Source organism: Pelophylax lessonae (assembly GCF_965119305.1).
Source record: "Pelophylax lessonae genome assembly, chromosome: 11".
In the NCBI taxonomy this organism is placed as follows: Eukaryota; Metazoa; Chordata; class Amphibia; order Anura; family Ranidae; genus Pelophylax; species Pelophylax lessonae.
Window position 1 is genome coordinate 55,104,044 of NC_138778.1, and position 20,827 is coordinate 55,124,870.

At 41.4% G+C, this 20,827-nt stretch overlaps 1 protein-coding gene across 1 annotated transcript in view; it reads left to right on the forward strand.

Moving 5' to 3' along the window:
• LOC309567357 (uncharacterized protein) overlaps nt 1-20,827 on the forward strand; it is a 113,157-nt gene that overhangs the window by 69,564 nt on the left and 22,766 nt on the right. Inside the window, exons 14-22 of the mRNA XM_082272772.1 lie at nt 58-291; nt 4,200-4,318; nt 4,921-5,049; nt 5,128-5,290; nt 7,818-7,956; nt 9,016-9,119; nt 10,079-10,324; nt 15,705-15,992; nt 17,583-17,749. Of these exons, the coding sequence (XP_082128898.1) occupies nt 58-291; nt 4,200-4,318; nt 4,921-5,049; nt 5,128-5,290; nt 7,818-7,956; nt 9,016-9,119; nt 10,079-10,324; nt 15,705-15,992; nt 17,583-17,749 (1,589 nt within the window). The remainder of the gene's footprint in view (nt 1-57; nt 292-4,199; nt 4,319-4,920; nt 5,050-5,127; nt 5,291-7,817; nt 7,957-9,015; nt 9,120-10,078; nt 10,325-15,704; nt 15,993-17,582; nt 17,750-20,827) is intronic.

Consider the following 20,827-nt stretch of genomic DNA (forward strand, 5'->3'; position numbering starts at 1 on the left):
ATTTAAAAGACCTTAGGCAAGCCTATTTTTTAAAACGCAGAAATGTTTGTTTTTTAGGTCCCAAACCTTCAAGAAAGGATGGAACTAAAAACAGTTTTCCCATATCTGGCCTTAGTGACAGGAAGACATGGAGTGCCAGGGTCGTTGATTGCAAACAAGGCTTGTGGAAAGTGTGTGTCAACACACCAGTGGATGCCATCATTGGATACTACACAATGTCAATCAAAATCTCCAGTGGAGTCATTGAAAACTTGGGGGAGTTCATGATACTTTTTAACCCTTGGTGTGAGGGTAAGCATATATTATGTGAGGGTACTGTAAGTGTATGTGTTGGGCATTAGTATGCTTTTTGACTGCCCTTTTCGAAATAAAAAGAGATAACCACTCCTTCACTCATAACAACTGTCTTTTATCTCTGGTTGTATTATAGTCTGAATTGTTTATTCAAGTTGTTAACTGATCCTATTCAAAGCAATAGGTATATAAAAGAAAAGAAAAAAATATATATATTTATATATACAGTGGGTACGGAAAGTATTCAGACCCCCTTAAATTTTTCACTCTTTGTTATATTGCAGCCATTTGCTAAAATCATTTAAGTTCATTCTTCTTCCTCATGAATGTACACATAGCACCCCATACTGACAGAAAAACACAGAATTGTTGACATTGTTGCAGATTTATTAAAAAAGAAAAACTGAAATATCACATGGTCCTAAGTATTCAGACCCTTTGCTGTGACACTCATATATTTAACTCAGGTGCTTTCCATTTCTTCTGATCATCCTTGAGATGGTTCTACACCTTCATTTGAGTCCAGCTGTGTTTGATTATACTGATTGGACTTGATTTGGAAAGCCACACACCTGTCTATATAAGACCTTCCAGATCACAATGCATGTCAGAGCAAATGAGAATCATGAGGTCAAAGGAACTGCCTAAAGAGCTCAGAGACAGAATTGTGGCAAGGCACAGATCTGGCCAAGGTTAAAAAAAGATTTCTGCTGCACTTAAGGTTCCTAAGAGCACAGTGGCATCCATAATCCTCAAATGGAAGACGTTTGGGACGACCAGAACCCTTCCTAGAGCTGGCCGTCCGGCCAAACTGAGCTATCGGGGGAGAAGAGCCTTGGTGAGAGAGGTAAAGAAGAACCCAAAGATCACTGTGGCTGAGCTCCAGAGATGCAGTCAGGAGATGGAAGAAAGTTGTAGAAAGTCAACCATCACTGCAGCCCTCCACCAGTCGGGGCTTTATGGCAGAGTGGCCCGACGGAAGCCTCTCCTCAGTGTAAGACACATGAAAGCCTGCATGGAGTTTGCTAAAAAACACCTGAAGGACTCCAAGATGGTGAGAAATAAGATTCTCTGGTCTGATGAGACCAAAATAGAACTTTTTGGCCTTAATTCTAAGCGGTATGTGTGGAGAAAACCAGGTACTGCTCATCACCTGTCCAATACAGTCCCAACAGTGAAGCATGGTGGTGGCAGCATCATGCTGTGGGGGTGTTTTTCAGCTGCAGGGACAGGACGACTGGTTGCAATCGAGGGAAAGATGAATGCGGCCAAGTACAGGGATATCCTGGAAAAAAACCTTCTCCAGAGTGCTCTGGACCTCAGACTGGGCCGAAGGTTTACCTTCCAACAAGACAATGACCCTAAGCACACAGCTAAAATAACGAAGGAGTGGCTTCACAACAACTCCGTGACTGTTCTTGAATGGCCCAGCCAGAGCCCTGACTTAAACCCAATTGAGCATCTCTGGAGAGAAATAAAAATGGCTGTCCACCAACGTTTACCATCCAACCTGACAGAACTGGAGAGGATCTGCAAGGAGGAATGGCAGAGGATCCCCAAATCCAGGTGTGAAAGACTTGTTGCATCTTTCCCAAAAAGACTCCTGGCTGTATTAGATCAAAAGGGGGCTTCTACTAAATACTGAGCAAAGGGTCTGAATACTTAGGACCATGTGATATTTCAGTTTTTCTTTTTTAATAAATCTGCAACAATGTCAACAATTCTGTGTTTTTCTGTCAGTATGGGGTGCTATGTGTACATTCATGAGGAAGAAGAATGAACTTAAATGATTTTAGCAAATGGCTGCAATATAACAAAGAGTGAAAAATTTAAGGGGGTCTGAATACTTTCCGTACCCACTGTATATATATATATATATATATATATATATATATATATATATATATATATATATATATATATATATATATATATATATAATCAACTGCAGTAACTCTCCCAAAGGAGATTCCCTCCATTATTATACAGTTTACAGTTCTATACAAAATAATGGGCACCACCAGCTTGAAGATAGAGATAGAAAGATAGAAATAGGTTCCTTTAAAGCAGTATTAAACGCGACTTTTTTATTTTATTTTTTTTTAATTAAATTGGTCCCGAAGAGATTTATGTATCAAACGAATACTTCCGCTGGTCACAGGGACTTCTATCTTCCACTTGTCTTTCTTTCTTTCTTCCTGGTTTGCTCTCTCCTGCCGCCTGAATGGCCATATTACAATGACATCACTCTTACACAGGAGTCACATCATCAACGCACAGAGCGGTGCTGTAAATACATGCTGAGCTGCGCATACTTTGCTCGTGTTATTACAGTTGACAGGCAGAGGGTAAGTATTTCTGATCAAACAGACTGATAGGGTCTCTTCTATCATAAAAAAAAAACCCTACCTCTTAGCAGTTTTTTAAAATGAGAGTTTAATACCACTTTAAGATTTGTGGGCTCTCACAGGCCTGTAATTGATTGTACATTATTTGTATGGCCTTACAATCTGTAATTTTGCTACAAATCAGAACTACTTCCAAAACTATGAAAGTTCGACCTGGCCAAAATTTTAGACAATAAAAATAACATATGCGTCTCAGATTTAAAAATGCATTATGTACATTTTAATAGAACATCAAACCTCAGTTGCTTGGTCAGCATGGAAACAGGGACATTGGAAAAGGAGGAAACATGGACTTTGCAGGCACTGGGCACTTAAAAATCACATTTTTATTATATAATGCATTTAAAATCATCAAGAAAAAACCCCAAAAAACATAAAACAAGAATACCCCATAAACAGAGGAACATAAAATACAAAGTTGGCAATTCGGTGATTACACTGTTGGTACTGCTGGACAATTATACAAACACAGTAAAGTATGTCAGTAATAATACTTCACATCGAGACGATCATAGCCGCAGGCGACAGGGAATGGTACTGTCTTCCCGGGAGGATCGAGCGATGTATATTAACAGTAGATCGTACAATTCCGTTAAACCATATTGCTCGACATGTTTCGCCTTAAGCTTCCTCTAGGAGTTAATGGATCAGTGCTCTGTATATATTCAGCAGGCAGTAATGATGTAGGTAGAAGGCTTAATTGGTAGCCAACAGGGAAGGTGTATGGAGGATCAGAATCAGCGCTGGTCACCTTCTTGTATTACAAAAGGTGATTGGCTATCATGCACAGCTGCACCTGATTGTGCATTCTCCAGTAAATCAACCTCACATTTTGCTAATTCTTTTCTTTTTTTTTTTAATTTATGAAGGATTTAAAGTTGGTGTAGTTTGTTTGTTTAAAGTCTCCTTTAGCTAAAGCCATGCACACTTGATTCCGTTTTTTTTTTCTATATGGTACAAGCATTTCAAAATGCAAGCAGCAGTTAGTTAGACCCAAAAACATGGAAAATTACATATTTATTTTAGGTATACCACATATCAGCTGAAATACTTATAAATGCTGGAGCGTACATTCTATAGCAAATGGCCCTTGTTAATAAATGTCATGTATATACGCTATAGCTTGTGCATGTGTATTTGTGCATATTGCGGACAATTATTAATTCTATACATTTTACTTGTTTGTGCTGTACCAATGTGTGATTGTACACTCATACCCATTAGTATGTCAGGCCCTCTGGCTTCATTTTTGGATTGTCTGACCCAGATTAGGCTTTCAGATTAGGAAAGTTAGAAAAGGACATAAATCCTTATCAACATATTTATTCTGAGTTAGTGACTCAAAGTCATTGACCCAAGAAAGTCAGCATGGCAGCCAGACAACTATCATTTTTTAAAAGAAGTCAGCTTTTACAGCCCTAGCATTTCTCCTAAGGCAGGTTTCCCATAAAAAAGGCTATTATTCTTTTAATCTTTTAATGGTTTTTGGTCTGTTAGGTGATCCAGTGTACCTGCACAATGAAGCTGAACGGCGAGAATATGTCCTCAATGAAGATGGCATCATCTATCTGGGCACAGAGAGTCATGTTCAGCTCCAACCTTGGCACTTTGGTCAGGTAGGTGTCAATGCAGCATGCCGTCATTCTCAGTCCTCACCCTGGTACATTGGTTAGGTAGGTGTGTTAATAAACAATGATGACTTTTTTATATGTTGGTTAGTGATCTTTATGTCTACCTGGAAATAGTTATCAAATAAAAAAAGTATGTTTCATGTTCAAGTCTTATCAGGGTAAGAAATTACTTAGGGGCATTTGCCCCCTGGGCCAGTACAAATAGAATTTTTTAGGCTGGTGGCCCTAAGTAGAGATTCAGACATTAGTCAGAGTGGGATCAGAGCAAGTGACACATGAGGGGCATAAACTACCATGAAAACTACCATGAAAAGGCCACCTAAGTCTTATGACTCTTCCCAGTAGATCTTGATCTTGGTTCCATTACCTAATTTCCACAACAAGACAAACATGGAGGGAAAAAGAAAAAAAAAAAAAATTGCACGTTGTGATTGGTGAATGGTGATAACCCATTTTCTCTTTTGCCCAAGGCTCAGGCCTACAGTTGCCTTCTTGTACATTTAGACTTAGATGATGAATGTATTTTTGATTTTTACCTTTTCTCATGTGCTGATGCTAAGCTGAGTCTGGTTAATTTCATTTTACAGTTTGAGGAGGAAATCCCAGCATTATGCATTAAGTTCCTGGACACAAACCCACGCTATCAGGAAATGCCAGAAAAGCACTACATTAGGCGAAATGATCCTGTCTACATTTGCCAGATGATAGGAGATATGGTAGGAACATGAAGAATATTTATTCTTAATTTCCCCTGGTAATAAAATTGTATCATCTCTATAATATATTGTGTGCAGATTGGAGTGAGGGATGATGAGGACAGAGTTGCCTTTATGTGTGAGAACGGAAGACTGTCCTATAAATGGATAAGCAGCATCCCAGTGCTGCGCCAGTGGTTCCAAGAGGGGAGTCGGACAGTATACGGACATCATTGGGTGTTTGCAGCAGTGCTGTGTACAGGTATTACTAGGACTGTATTTCAATACCATGCTATTCCAGGCTTAGCCAAGTGTGAGGAAAAAAGCATTGTGTTAGCTTCAAATCTGTTACAGGTAGAACTGACATGGTGTTGATTTTCCAGTCCAAAAGAACCAGAGCTGTCATGTGGTAGGAAGGGGAGGGAATCACATGCTTCCCCATACAGGGAAATACCAGATATTTGGCTTTTGATATCAGTAGTGAATGGGTCCGTGGGGGAGCAAGGGGACAATGAGTATATGCAGAAAGAAGTCCATAATTGATGTGACAAAGCAGTTCATGTTCAAGCTATGCATGAAACACCTTCCAGCAGCTGCTTAATATGCTGTACCACCATTGAATCAAAATTAAATAGTATATAACTATGGTGTGAAGGTGCTTGAACACTAGGCCAATCAATAGACCAAGGTGAAATGCACAGTAACTACTTCATGTCATATACAACTTCACCTTTCACCTGTCTCCTACTATCCTTCTGTCATCCTCTCTCTCTGATCTTCCACAGATTATATCTCAGTGTTTTCCTCAGAAGGTCCATGTCTTACACTCTAAGCTCCCTCTGGTGTCTGGCTCTCTTAGCGGTTGCATGATCTCTAATAGAAATAGAAACACTTCTTGTGTGATACAAAACACATATTTAATGTCATTATTAAAACTGAAATAACATTTGAAAAGTCGAATTGAAAAGGATTAAAAGAGGTGCATGGAAGCCAGCCAGCCCCCAGTCTGATGTACTCACCCTCCAGTCTGCCACCAACCAAGTAGACCTGTCTCAATATACATAAAGAACAGGGGTTTAGTTGACACGCATTTGCAAACGCATATGTAAGCTGCAGAGCCACGACACAGCACCCTGTAATATCTGCAGTCCCTAACACTTTTAAATGTAAGTGTCTCCACTCTGGGAGCACATGGCTGCTAATGGGTGGATAGGAAGCAGGTGGGAGGGAGCAGCCCAAACTTCCCCCACCCACTTCCGTCCACGACTGGTATGGTATCTCAATGCTCTAATAGCAATGTTCTTAAGATGGTACAAACTGAAAACGACCAGCTGAGAAGCATACACCTCCAATCCCTTGGCGGATGCAGTGTAAAACACAGATTGGGACTTTATATGAGGCAGTTTGCCTGTATAGCTCAGTGCCTCCATCCCTAATTTCATAAAGTATTTGGGACTTTACATGAGACAAGCAGGTCATTGAAAAGTTTCTCACAGGCATCAAAAATACTTTTTTTTCTTCCTTTCTCCCCGCCTGTCATGTGAAAGGGGCCATGACTAGAGATGATGGAACGGTTCGGGTCGACCATCGGTTCGTCCTGAACATTGACTGTTCGAAATTCGGCCGAATTCCGAACTTTTTGCGGTAAAAGTTCGGAATTCGGCCACCAGAACCGCCCAAAATGCAATGGGACCGGAACTGGGCTTTAAAAGCCCGTGATTGGACCAGAAACGTCAGTAAAAGCCAATTGAGGGGGCAGGAGTCTGCTAGGAATGTGATTGGAGTGACTACGGGGTCCAGAGGCCAATCAGTAGTGAATACGCCCCCCAGTATATAACATAGCCCCGCCTAACCTCTAGCACTGTAATACAGGGGCTGTGGAAGAGAGTGGAAGCATTAGTGTTACTCCTGCTGTATGTAGCTGTTCTTTTAGTGTGAGGAAAGGGATATGCAGTGTAGTTAGGGTACTATATACCACTATAGTTAGATTCAATAATATAGTTTCTGTAGGGATACCTTTAAGTTTCAGGGTGACCGTAATGTAGTTTAGGTGACTCTGCCTGAGGCTGCCATACCAGGATGACCGAACTGCAACATGTCAGGGTGACCGTAATGTAGTTAGCTGACTCTGCCTGCCAGCTACCATACCAGGGTGACCGAACTGTAACATGTCAGGGTGACCGTAATCTATTTTTTTTTCTTATTTTTTTTCAATAATTGGCTCTCTATCAAAAACGACAATTTTAAGAACTTTTTTTTTGCCTGATTCATAGTCCCTGGGGCATGACTCAGAACCCTAGGCACTTTTTAGGGGCATTTATTGGGTTTTAGGGCTTCAAAATGGTGTTTTTGATTCCAGAAGTTCGGGTCCCATTGATTTAAATGGGGTTCTGGAATCCGAACCAAACATTCGGGAAGTTCCGGTGTTCTGGCCGAACCGAACTTTTCAAAAGTTCGATCATCCCTAGCCATGACTCCTCTTGACTGAGTATTTTCCTTAGTACTCCCTGTTTGATACCTTCTACTCAGCATTCACCTACTAACTGGCATGGTGTTTCATCAGGTCTCATTAAAATGAACCTGTTGTTTTGCCCTGTATGGGGCAAAGTTTGGGTTCACATTAAATATCCATACATATTCATTTGTATTATTTTATTCACAGTAAAGTGGGTAAAGTATTAGTCAATTTTAAAAAGCTGATAAAAATTATTAATATTTTTATTACTACAAAATTTCCAATATTTTACCTGATTGTGAAAACTGAACATGAATCTTGCACTTTTCTGCAGTATTGCGCTGCCTGGGGATACCAACTCGGATTGTCACAAATTACAACTCTGCTCATAACACAGAAGAGAGTCTGCGGAAGGATTTGTATTACAATGAGAATGGGGCGCGGATCCACAGGTCCAGGAATGACAGTATATGGTAAGGATTCAAAAGTTCTTAAATCTTGGAAAAGTAGGACAACATGGAATTAAATCATCACTCCCTTCCCAACAGCAATTATTTATTTACCTGAGATATATAGCACCATGTCATTCTGCAGTGTTTTATGGAGAACATACAGTAAATCTTTTAACACCAGTCACTAAGTTAAAGATGCTAACAATCTAAAGTCCACATGACAAGAAGTAGAAAGGTTATATGAGTTATATATCTGAAGAAAATACATGTGAGCCAAACTCCAAATAGATTTTTAAGTAAGACAAATTACAATTAACATAGATATGTTGCTACACTATAATGTCAAAAGTATTGGGACACCTGGCTTTACACACACATGAACTTTAATGGCATCCCAGTCTTAGTCCGTAAGGTTCAATATTGAGTTGGCCCACCCTTTGCAGCTACAACAGCTTCAACTCTTCTGGGAAGGCTGTCCACAAGGTTTAGGAGTGCGTCTATGGGAATGATTTACTAAAACTGGAGAGTGTAAAATCTAGAAAAGCTGTGCAAAGTAACCAATCAGCTTCTAACTTTAGCTCGTTCAAATAAGACAAAAAACATGGAAGAAGATTGGTTTCTATGCAGAGCTTGCATCCTCTAGTTTAGGTAAATCAACTCCAAGGTATTCTTTGATTGGACACCCCACCTCTCCACCTTTTCAATTAGATAACCCACCTGCATTCATTGAGAAAAATGCAAGTCGCTCTCTGAATGGTGCCTGTGCAGAGCGAACAAACCCAAACCCAAACACAAACCCAGCCACACAGCACAGGACCCAGCTAGGGTTGTGGTAGTAGCTGCAACTACTGGGATCCTCTGTTTTCATACAAAATGGCCAGGTATGGAAAATGCATAATTGCATTGGTCCAAGCTTGACCAATGTAAGTATGCTAAAAAAAAAAACAAAAAAAAAATCATACCTAGAATTCAGGTTTACATTTTATATATACTGTACATTATTGATGTCCCATATTCCTGTTTTAAACCTGATTCTGCTAAACTATTTCTTATATCTTAATCCATATTGTTTTGTTGCAGGCACTTTCATGTATGGAATGAGTGCTGGATGGAGAGAAGAGATCTCTATAAGGGTTTTAATGGCTGGCAGGTCCTTGATGCCACTGCACAACTAAAATACAATGGTAAGCTGCCATATATTTATATATACACTATATTACCAAAAGTATTGGGACGCCTGCCTTTACATGCACATGAACTTTAATAGAATCCCAGTCTTAGCCCATAGGGTTCAATATTGAGTTGGCCCACCTTTTGCAGCTATAGCAGCTCTTCTAGGAAGGATGTCCGCAAGGTTTAGGAGTGTGTCTATCGGAATGTTTGACCATTCTTCCAGAAGCGCATGTGTGGGTCAGGCACTGATGTTGGAGAGAAGGCCTGGCTCGCAGTCTCTGCTCTAACTCATCCCAAAGGTGTTCAATCCCGTTGAGGTCAGGACTCTGTGCAGGCCAGTCAAGTTCCTCCACCCCCAACTTGCTCATCCATGTCCTTATGGACCTTGTTTGCGCACTGGTGTGCAGTTATGTTGGAAGAGGGAGGGGCAATCCCCAAATTGTTCCCTCAAAGTTGGGAGCAATAAATTGCACAAAATGTCTTGGTTTGCTGACGCATTAAGAGTTCCCTTCACTGGAACTAAGGGGCCAAGCCCAACCCCTGAAAGACAACCCTACACCATTTTCTTCCCTCCACCAAATAACTTGGACCATTGCACAAAGCAAGGTCCATAAAGTCTGGACCTTACTCCAAAAGAACACCTTTGAGATGAATTAGAGTAGAGACTGCGAGCCAGGCCTTCTCTCTAACTTCAGTGTCTGATCTCACAAATGTGCTTCTGGAAGAATGGTCAAACCTTCCCATAGACATGCTCCTAAACCTTGTGGACAGCCTTCCCAGAAGAGGTGAAGCTGTTATAGCTGCGAAGGTTGGGCCAACTCAATATTAAACCTAGGATGCCAATGACTGGGATGCCATTAAAGTTCATGTGCGTGTAAAGGCAGGCGTCCCAATAGTTTTGGTAATATAGTGTGTATATATAGCTTGTTTTTAAAGGTCCCAATGGCTAATGAACCTCCTTTGATTTCAGGAGCCCTCTTTTGTAGTGGTCCTGCTCCAGTGAGAGCCATCAAGGAAGGCTTTGTGGACTTAAGTTATGATACCTACCTCATCTATTCCAAGGTGGCCACAGAAACTGTGAATTGGGTGCGAAAGTCAGATAGATTTTTCAAGAAGGCTTTCAGCAGCACAAGACAAGTGGGGGATGGAATAAGCACAAAAAGTGTGGGATGCAACCTTGAAGATAATATCACCTGTGAATACAAGCACCCAAAAGGTAATTTTAATGTCGTTTTTATCAAACAACAGACAAATTATACACAGCTCTACTTTTGTGGAGCCCATAAATCAGTTGAAACTCAAGATCACAACATTGGACATTAGGTTAAGATACTATAGAAATGCATTTAAAGTTATTGTAAAGGAAACATTTTTTTATTAAAATAAACAAGATGCGCTATACTTACCTGATCTATGCAATGGTTTTAGCACAGAGCAGTCATTTACCTCCTCTTCTGGAGTCCCCCAGCGCTGTCTGCTCCTCCTCTTCTCAGAGTACCCTCTAGCAAGCCTTGAGTGAAGGGGGCACCCATGCAGATGTTCCCCTAAACTGGGCTATGTGCGTCCATGGACACACACACACAGCACGGCTCAGCTATGCCCCCCTCTCCTTCCTCGCAGGATTTGACTGATAAAATCAGGAGCCAATGGCTTCCGCTGCTCTCAGAGTCTACTGTGAGACCAGAAAGAGGGAGCAGCACTACTGCAGACGGGACAGCACTGGATCAGTGAAGGAGTCAGGTGAGTTTTTTAGTAACAGAGGAAACAGTTAGTGGGGTCTTTTTTACCTTAATGCAAAGAATGCATTAAGATAAGAAATTATACTTTACAACTACTTTAGTATATAAATTCATACTTACATTCTCATGTTTTATTATTTTTATAAAGTTTCAAAGAGATACAGCCAGTGCATGACAAGAAAAGCAGCAATAATAGATCCACCCAGCAACAATAAATCTAACACAGCAACAATAGACCCCACCAGCAACAATAGATCTCACAGAAGCCAGCATCAATAGACCCTCCAGCAGCCAGCAACAATAGACCCCTCCATCAGCAGTAGATTCCTCCCAGCAACAATAGACCCTCTGCACACCTCATCACTTCTTGGCCTTACATAGATTCAGTTCTGGAGGTGCCAGAAATGCATTCCCCCATGTTCCCTTTGAAAAATAATCCTCTATTAGACCCCTAAATATCTCCTCCTGCCCTTTGCTGCAGGATTGAGTTTGATCCCTTCTGCACCCAGATTTTCAGTCAGGATTTTGGCAGCTGTAAACCCAGAAAAGCTCAGAGCACTTTTAGGTTCACATTTAACAGAGAAAATAGGGAAATGGATGTTCCTGAGCTCCTCCCACTCACCATCCTAAAGTTGTTTCTTGTGGTCCATGGAGAGGAGGGGGCCAGGGGATGGCAAAGACACATAAGTCCCGTAAAACTGACTAGGTGGCTCTACAGCCTCCCAGATCACTTTTACAACAAGGCTAAGAAACAGCTGCAAAAAACTGAAACAAATTGCTAACTGCAGCCATTAGCTTGTATTAACTTCTTCAGACTATGAGCATACCAGACACGTCTAAGACTTCATTCACAAGGGCGCTTATACCCATAGTCTGTGGATGGGCTGTGTCTTAAGGCCTGTCTATAGGAACGAGTGACTGCGTTCATCAGGGCTGCTGATAAGGCAGTACAACTGCTCCTGTTGTACTGGGCCCAGGCCTCATCAGCTAAACAGGGGGGCCCAGGGCAATTTTATTGTTCATTTCTGCCTAAATTAATAAACTGATTTTACTAGACCACACCCCGCTCCTACTTGCTTACAAGGGATTAAATTACATTTCCCTGGGCCCCATTAGGTCAACAGAGGGGCCCAGGAGGTGGGACTTTTTTTTTCCATTTTCGGGCATAGGGGGATAAGGTAGGTGCTGCACCCCAGGGGGATGGGTGGAGTGTAGGCTGGGTTGGAGTAGCCCTGTCAGGAAGGCTGTATGGGGCCCTATAATTTCTAACGGCGGCCCTGGCGTCCATGTAGCTGCTGTACATCCATAGACATAAAGAGGCTGCCTGCACGCAGCACCCGACAGCTTGAAGACACAGCACCCAACAGCTTGAAGACACGGCATTTTCACAGACTACAAGTGCCATCTTCTTGAATGAGGCCTAGGGAGCTGAAGAGGTCAATGTGAAGTTATGAACTGTCAAAGATCACCACAAAGGCTCTAAAGTTGGGTTTCAGTTAGTCTTCAAAAAGAAAACACACCTGCTGGTGCTGCCAAGAACTCCTCTCATAGAACAAATCTTAGGCCCCGATTTACACTTTTTTTGTGTGAGCATTTTTAATGCGATTCCACGTGTCACGCTTAGGGCAGCCTATTCACTTCAATGGGATGCCCTATGCATATTGGTTGCTCAAAAAAAGCTCCTACTCCTTTTTGGGTAACAAGCTTCCCGCAATTTTTTAATTCGCGTTTTGCCATGATTGCAGCACCATTCTGTCATGCGAAAATCGTGGCAAAATCACACCACGTTTGAGATGCCATTTAGGATGAATGCCAACCAAACGCATAATGCGCGTTTTGCACCAATTGCCATTCGATTTGGAATTGTGGGCAGAATCATGGCAATTCTGCCCGCAAATCCAAATCACTAAGTGGGAATGGGGACTGAGATTTCAATGCCTGTGTTGAAAATGCTGAGGGCCCCCTCTTACTCCAGCAGGTTGGGTTCTAGTGCAGCCGCAAGTGTGTGCAGTGGAGTAAACAGTGCCAATGCACTGATTACAATGCATCATATTGTACTTTTGTTTTACTTTTTTTACTGTTTAACTTTTTGTTTTTTATATATAAAACTTTATTGAAATGTCAAAATGACATGTCGTTCGCCTTTATGCACCGTATCACCTGTGATGCTGTGTAAAGCATTGCAACACACTGCCGTAAAAAAAAGCACATCACTGCAAATCAGTGGTGTGAACTAAACACATAGGATACAAGCCACATTGCCTTGTCTATGCAGTGGGCTTTTGCCACGATTTTCGTATGACAGAATCGTGCTGCAATCATGGCAAAATGCGACTTTAAAAATTGCAGGAAGCTTGTTACCCAAAAAGGAGTAGGAGCTTTTTTTTTGAGCAACCAATATGCATAGGGCATCCCATTGGAGTGAACAGGCCCTAAAAATGACTTTATCCACAATGCTTATAGCAATGGAGATGAATGAAGGCTTGTTTTAAAGTACATTTACTGCTTGTTCAGAACATGTACTGTGTATATATGTTAGTATGCATGATCTGGAAATATTTTAATTTGTAGCAGGAATCAATACCTTACACAACATAGATTCCATTACAAGCAAAGCAATTCTAAGCATAACTGAAAGAAACTGATCTGTACATTGTAACCTTGAAATGCTACTGCCTACAATTAACCACTTAAGCCCCGGAGGATTTGGCTGCTAAACGACCAGGGGGTATTTTGCGATTCGGCACTGCGTGACTTTAACGGACAATTGCGCGGTCGTGCGACGCTGTACCTAAACGAATTTGGCGTCCTTTTTTTCCCACAAACAGAGCTTTCTTTTGGCGGTATTTGATCACCTGTGCGATTTTTTGATCACGCGCTATAAACAAAAAAAGAGCGTAAATTTTGCAAAAATAGCAATATTTTTCCCTTTTTTTTATATGAAATTCCCCCCCCAAAAAAAATTTAAAAATCAAAATTTTTTAACATTTTCGGCCAATTTGTTTTATGCTACCTATGTTTGGTAAAAAAAATCGCAAAAAGCGTATTTTGATTGGTTTGCGCAAAAGTTATTGCGTTTACTAACTAAGGGAAAGATTTTTGTCATTTTTGTTGTTTTTTTTTAACGCGTAATGGCGGCGATCTGCGATTTTTTTTGCGGTACTGCGACATTGCGGCGGACAGATCGGACCCTTGACTGACATTTTTGACAATTTTGGGGTTACCAGTGACATTTCTACAGTAATCAGTGCTATATATATGCACTGTTACTGTAAAAATACACTGGTAGTGAAGGGGTTAACTTTATTTGAGAGGGAGGGGCTGTGTGTGTCCCTAGGGGCGTGATTCTAACTGTGATTGGCTGTGGCTTCAGCTGTATGCAGAGTGATCAACGGATCTACATAGTAGATCCATATTATCATCTCTCATACAGAGGGGAGAATGACAGGCAGCTTGTTTACACAAGCTGCCTGACTTTCTCCCTCTCCCCCGCCGATCGCAGAGTGGCCGGCGGACATCGGGTCCGCCGGTCACATGCGCGGGGGGGTCCGTGACCACGCGGGAGCGGGAGCGCGACTCCGGCGGCGTGCGCTCGCTCCCTAGACCCTCACAAGCTAGTGACGTAGCCCTACGTCACTTTGCCTGTGAGGGGCTGACCGCCGACGTAGATAGTCGTGCGGCGGTCGGCAAGTGGTTAAAAAAGTATCATCAAGTATATCTGTCCTTATATATACCTCCCAACTTTCTGAGATGGGAACAAGGGACACCTATTAGCAAAACTATATAGGGATAGGAAACACATCCCTGCCATGCCTGCCTTAAAGCGGAATTCCGGCCACAAAATCGTCACAATAGATTTTGTGCCATCCGCTTCCTTAGTGTCACCTGAAAAACAATTGCATATTCCCGATTTTTTTTTCTACTTACCTTGTTTCAGAAGAAAATATACTTACCTTCCTTCCACTTCCTCCCTCTGCGGACCGCGCCGTCACTTCCTGTCCTGCAATGCGTCCTGGGAGCTCTTACTCATCACTCCCAGGAGGCTGGGAGCTCTTACTCATCACTCCTAGGAGGCAATGGGCAGTGACGTAGGCGGCCGGCCGCTCCTCTCATCGCGTTATTTGCAAACAGGAAATGACGCGATGATAGGCGTCCCTATGGAAACCCTTACTATGCCGATCGCATAGTACTGGGCATGCGCGAGATTTCGCGCTGCATTCATCTGCCCCAACCAGCAAGAACCAGGAAGCAGGGTATACATTTTCATACTGCGGCTTCGGGTGACCACAACAAAGATGGCGGCGCTAAGCAAACGATTTCTAAAGTAAGATTTTATGATTGCAAATCACTTATTAAACTGTGTAAAACCGGATTAGCGGATGTATGAAGGGCGGTGGATCACTATTTGGGAAGTATTTTTTAAAAAAAAAAGATTCTGGGACCGAAACTACGCTTTAAAGGAGAATTGTGCAAATAAAATGTTTGATTAAACCTACAAGTGTTTTTTTTTTTATCACTACTAATATTTTATTTTATTGGCTTTTGGAATTTACAAATGCAGTAATTTAGAAATTGGATGAAAGGTTTAGCACTGGGAAACACGTTTTGATAGATACAGTAACTAGTGCATTTTATATATACAGTAGATCAGACCAAAATTAGAGATAAATGGGGGACCGAAGGACTTTGCTCCAAATGAGAGACAGTCCCTCAAAATCAGGGACAGTTGGGAGCTATGCTTATTCTATAGAAGTATACTGGTCATTTTTCTCTAAAGTGTTGTCCTCTAACCCTGTTATTGTAAATTGTGATACGGATACCTAATCATGATTCTCATGCTTATGTTATCCCAAACAGGTTGTCAAGAAGAATATGAAGCAGTTCAGAGAGCCAAACATCTGATGCTGAAAACCGAGGATGCTAGTGAGGACGCTATGACCCTAAGTCCCATCCTAGTATCCATTATACCCCAGAGTAGCCAACTGTATGGGCAAGATGTTAATGTCAGTGCGACAGTGACCAATGTGAGTAAAGAGGAGAAGGACCTAGAGCTGGTTATTGGTGCCCAGCCTGTAAATGACTATGGCATAACTGGAACTCAGTTCTGGAGTGAGAAATTTTATTTCCATCTCTCTTCAGGAGAAGGTAATTATAACTTTTTGTGAATAAAAATATGCAGTATATGGAAGAAAATGGACAATTAAAGTGGACTTGTAGAGAAATCCTACCTCCAAAATCAGCCATTAATTCTAAAAGAATCCTCAAATTTTGAGCTTACACAGTGATAAGGGCTCCCCTTATATGGCAGAATTGGTGCCCATGTGGCCAATCACCCGAACTGTCACCTGGGATTGAAGGAAAGCATGACGTTCACCTGTATGTCACATGACCCAAGTTATGTGAAAGTCTGTCACATGACCCAAACCCATTAGATGTCACTTTGCTTCCCCAGTCCAGCAGAGTGGCAGCTTACTTAGGCTGGCCTTATACTGTTCATTTTTTGTTGTTTTAGCCAGGGAACTTAAAGGCATGCACACCGATGAGGTGGAATACAATGCACCCCCCCCCCCCCTGCCACCGTCGGGACATCAACTGATGTCAGAATACACTGATCAGGGGCTGCAGCTGAATGGCTGCAGCTACTGGTCAAGGAAAAATTACCAACATATTCCTTCGATGGAAGTCGATAAAATGATCCACTTCTGTTGAGTGAGGGCAGCCACACACCGATTAAATTTCAGTCGATCCCTGCTGAACCAGCTGAATTTTGATCTGTGTATGGCCAGCTTAAAAATAAATTGCCACTTAAACCACATCATAAAAAAACTATCAATAAATGGTGTATTACATGCCGTTTATACTCACTCATGCACTATGGGATTTGTTTTCTGTATTCTGCTAAATACCTGGTTGATCCTGCTGTTTTCTATCTCCCCTTTTGATCATGTCCCCAATGCAGTTGGGAATTTTGCAGAGTAATGTGGGCAGCTCTGCACATGCTCAGTATTCAGTGAGTTTCTATGCTGAGCATTCCCTCACTATCACAACTGAGCAGACCATGTGACTATAGAATCACACATGTGGACCTATACACAGCAGTAAATGACAGCCCACTCCCATCCTCCTCCTCCATGTCCACTAACCAGCAAAACACAATGGGGGTGGGATATTATATTTACATTGACGGAGGCTTAACCTCCCTGGTATTCTAAGACACAGACTGCAGGGGCGTGACACAGCCTGTGACTGGCAGAAATCCATCCACACCATGTTATTGTTAAAAAATAATAAAGATTTGATTTCAAATATATATTTGTATGATGATTAAAAACCGTTTATTGACATTAATTGTTTATTTTTACTCTGTATCCCAAATGCTGTTTTTTTTTTTATTTTGAACATGTGACCAGCAGCAAAGTTCCTCCTGCTTATGTTTCCCTGCAGACAGGCTGGGAGAGAGCTGGGTCATTTGACAGCTGTATATCGATTAGGAAAAAGGTCCTTGGATTTCTTTTTGTAATTAAAAGTATTACAGTGCCATCACCCACATACAGAAAGAGAAGGGATAAAGTAAATTAAACAGTGTGTCTTTAGTATCACTTTAAGTTAAAGCAGCCGTGGGAGCACCTCCAAAGTGCCTTGAATGGGCAAAGCACCATCACACTTTATACAATAAAAAATCATACTACTACTATTACTACTATTATCCTAACTGACCCTTCTGTGCCGTTGCAGAGAGAGGTGTCTCTGGCAAGATTAATCCCTTGGTATATGAGAAGGTTCTGCTGGACAATAACCTGCTAAGAGTGACTGCTTTACTAAAGGATGCAAAGGGCCAAACCAGCAGCTTTGCTTTGGCGGAAAAAGACGTGACTGTCTGCAAACCAAATCTAATGATAAAGGTATTAGAGTGCTATGCTGCAAGTAATATGCAATGCAATTATCCAATCTCCATTCAATTTTCTGTTTCAATAATATTTTACTAAAAATAAATAACAATTGTTTTCAAATACTTAACGTAATTTTTCTTTCCTGGCCAATCCTCACATCAGCACACAATGGGTTAACGCATCCACCGGAACCCACAGGACCACCTCTTCCTAGCTAAATAAAAGACAGCCCCTCCCCCACTGAAGTGTTCAATAACCTAGCCTGCGACAGGCCACTAGGGAGGGAGTCCTGTGCTGATGTGAGGATAGGCCAGGAATGGAAAATTACGGTAGGTATTTAATAACAATTTTCCGTTTTCCTGGTCTTACCTCAAATCAGCACACAATGGAATATAACTAGCTGAATAAATGGGCGGGAGAGAACACATGAAAAGAAACATTCACAATCAAAGCAAAGCTGCCAAGAGACAGAAATAGTTTATATGTCTCGTCCCAAACTTTTCAGAACTTGCTGACAACTTGTTGAGCCAAATGAAGGGCTAACAATCTCACATTTATCTGCGTGCTTTTGCCGATGGTTGGGCCTATGTCTTGCCTGTGGCATGGATATTTGCCGCATATCTTCCCGCTACAGCTTCTAGGCTTTGAAATTTGTACACAGGAGAGAAAAACGGCTCAGGTTTGCATAGTCTGATGATCAGCGATCAGGTGTACGTCAGATCCATAACTCCAGCAACAATATTCACATAGACAATGAGAGACTGCACTCCAACTTGAAATGATAAACGATTTATTGATCAAGATGACAGACAATAATCAGAGACAGGACCAAGGTTAACGCGTTTCATGAAGTTACATTTGCTTAATCATAACCATTATGACTAAGCGAATGTAACTTCGTGAAACGCGTTAAACTTGGTCCTGTCTCTGATTATTGTCTGTCATCTTGATCAATAAATCATTTATCATTTCAAGTCGGAGTGCAGTCTCTCTTCGTCTATGTGAATTTTGAAATTTGTACATCTGCTTCCTTAGCCATTGTCATTTGAGGCAATCCATGCAAATTATTGTCCTGTCACTGCAGACTGCATGCAGGTCCAACATGCACCCTGGGCTGGGCAAGGCATTTTTTATTGCACTGATTTAAACGCATGTGAGCCATTGCCACATGAGCTGCTTGAGGAGCATGAAAGTCGCCCTTTGCGGGAATCCAAAGAACGCAGATTTTCCTGGTCAGGAAATGACCATACTTTGCATTCCTTAAAGCAGAGTTCCAGCCATCTGTCAAAAAATAAAAGTCAGCAAATAATATTAAACCCGCGCTAAAGAGATGCAAACTAATAACACCTGCTGCTGCTGCTCAATTACAGTAGGTAAAAAAACAAGAAATTTAGAAATATTATAAAACAGCACTACCAGGCGTGTGAAATACTAAAAAAACATGAATTACAAATCCATAATATAATAAAGTGCACTAGTGACAAAAATCTGAACCACTCAGTAATACTGATAATAGTAATAAAGTGCACCAGTGACAGTAATCTAATACCATACAATCATATTAATAACAATAAATATTATAAAGTGCCAAATAAATATATAAATGACAATAAATGTTATAAAGTGCAAAAATGTGCAATGAGTGCCAAAGTGCTAAATCCAGTGCAGTCCAAAAAATATATATATGTATATATATATACAGTCCACTCAAATTGAAATAAGGTGCTGAATACAGTGCCAAGTGCTTCCAGAGAACCCTTTTGGGGATCCACTCATCAGACTTAGGATAAATCTGAGCCTTATATATGCATCCAAACAGATAGCCAGTAGGGATGGATAGGGCAGCTTAGCCTCCAAATAAACCTCCAACCTCAGACTTAGGATAATACAACCTCAGATCTGCAGTGGTGTTCCCCAGGATAATTAGTATGAATGGATGAGCCACCAATACACTTTCGGTCTCCTCCATAATTCCTCCTTGCTCAGATGCTCAAATAAAAGAGGGAAGGAGGTGAAAATAGTGAAGCCCATAAGGTATTTATTGCATAAAAATATATAAAAACTACTCACAAAAGTAAATCAGGTAACAGCATTAAGTCACAATCGATAGTCACAGTAAGCCGGTCCACTTCCGGGTAGCTGCTGACTTTTAAATAACAGCCACTCACCTGTCCCACGGTCCAGCGGTGCACTCAGCCCAGCCGTCTTCATCCTCTGTTTTCCTTTGGTGGTGTCGGCATCTTCACTATGGGCACCAGGCTGTGACAGCTTGCGGCGAGTCGCGCTGTGCATTGTGAATGGTGGATGCAGTCTTCTGGGACCTGTCAGTGTCCCAGAAGTCTGCAGGGGGAGGGAGGAAGGAGAACTTCCATTGCCGAGCGCCGCGGCGCTCAGGACAGAAGTGGGAAGCAGGTACTTTTAAAATCTGGTACCTGCTCCTCGAAAGTGGCAATTATGCATGAGGAGCGGGGGATGAGTCCTTAACCACTTAAGCCCCGGAAGATTTGGCTGCTCAAAGACCACTAGACCAGGCCCTATTTTGCAATTTGGCACTGTGTGATTTTAACAGACAATTGCGCGGTCGTGCGATGCTGTACAAAAACAAAATTGAGGTTATTTTTTTCCCCACAAACAGAGCTTTCTTTTGGTGGTATTTGATCACTTGTGTGATTTTTATTTTTTGCGCTATAAACAAAAAAAGAGCGACAATTTTGAAAAAATAACAATATTTTTCACATTTTATTATATGAAATTCTCAAAAAAAAAAAGTAAAAATCAAATTTTTATAACATTTTTGGCCAATTTGTTTTCTGCTGCATATTTTCGGTAAAAAAAAATCACAGTAAGCGTATTTTGATTGGTTTGCGCAAAAGTTAATACAAATTTATGTAATTTTTATTGTTTTTTTTTAACTAGTAATGGCGGCAATCTGTGATTTTATTTGCGGGACTGCGACATTGCGGCGGACAGATCGGACCCCTGACTGACATTTTTGACACTTTTGGGAGTACCAGTGGCATTACTACAGTTATCAGTGCTATAAATATGCACTGTTACTGTAAAAATGACACTGCCGGGGAAGGGGTTAAC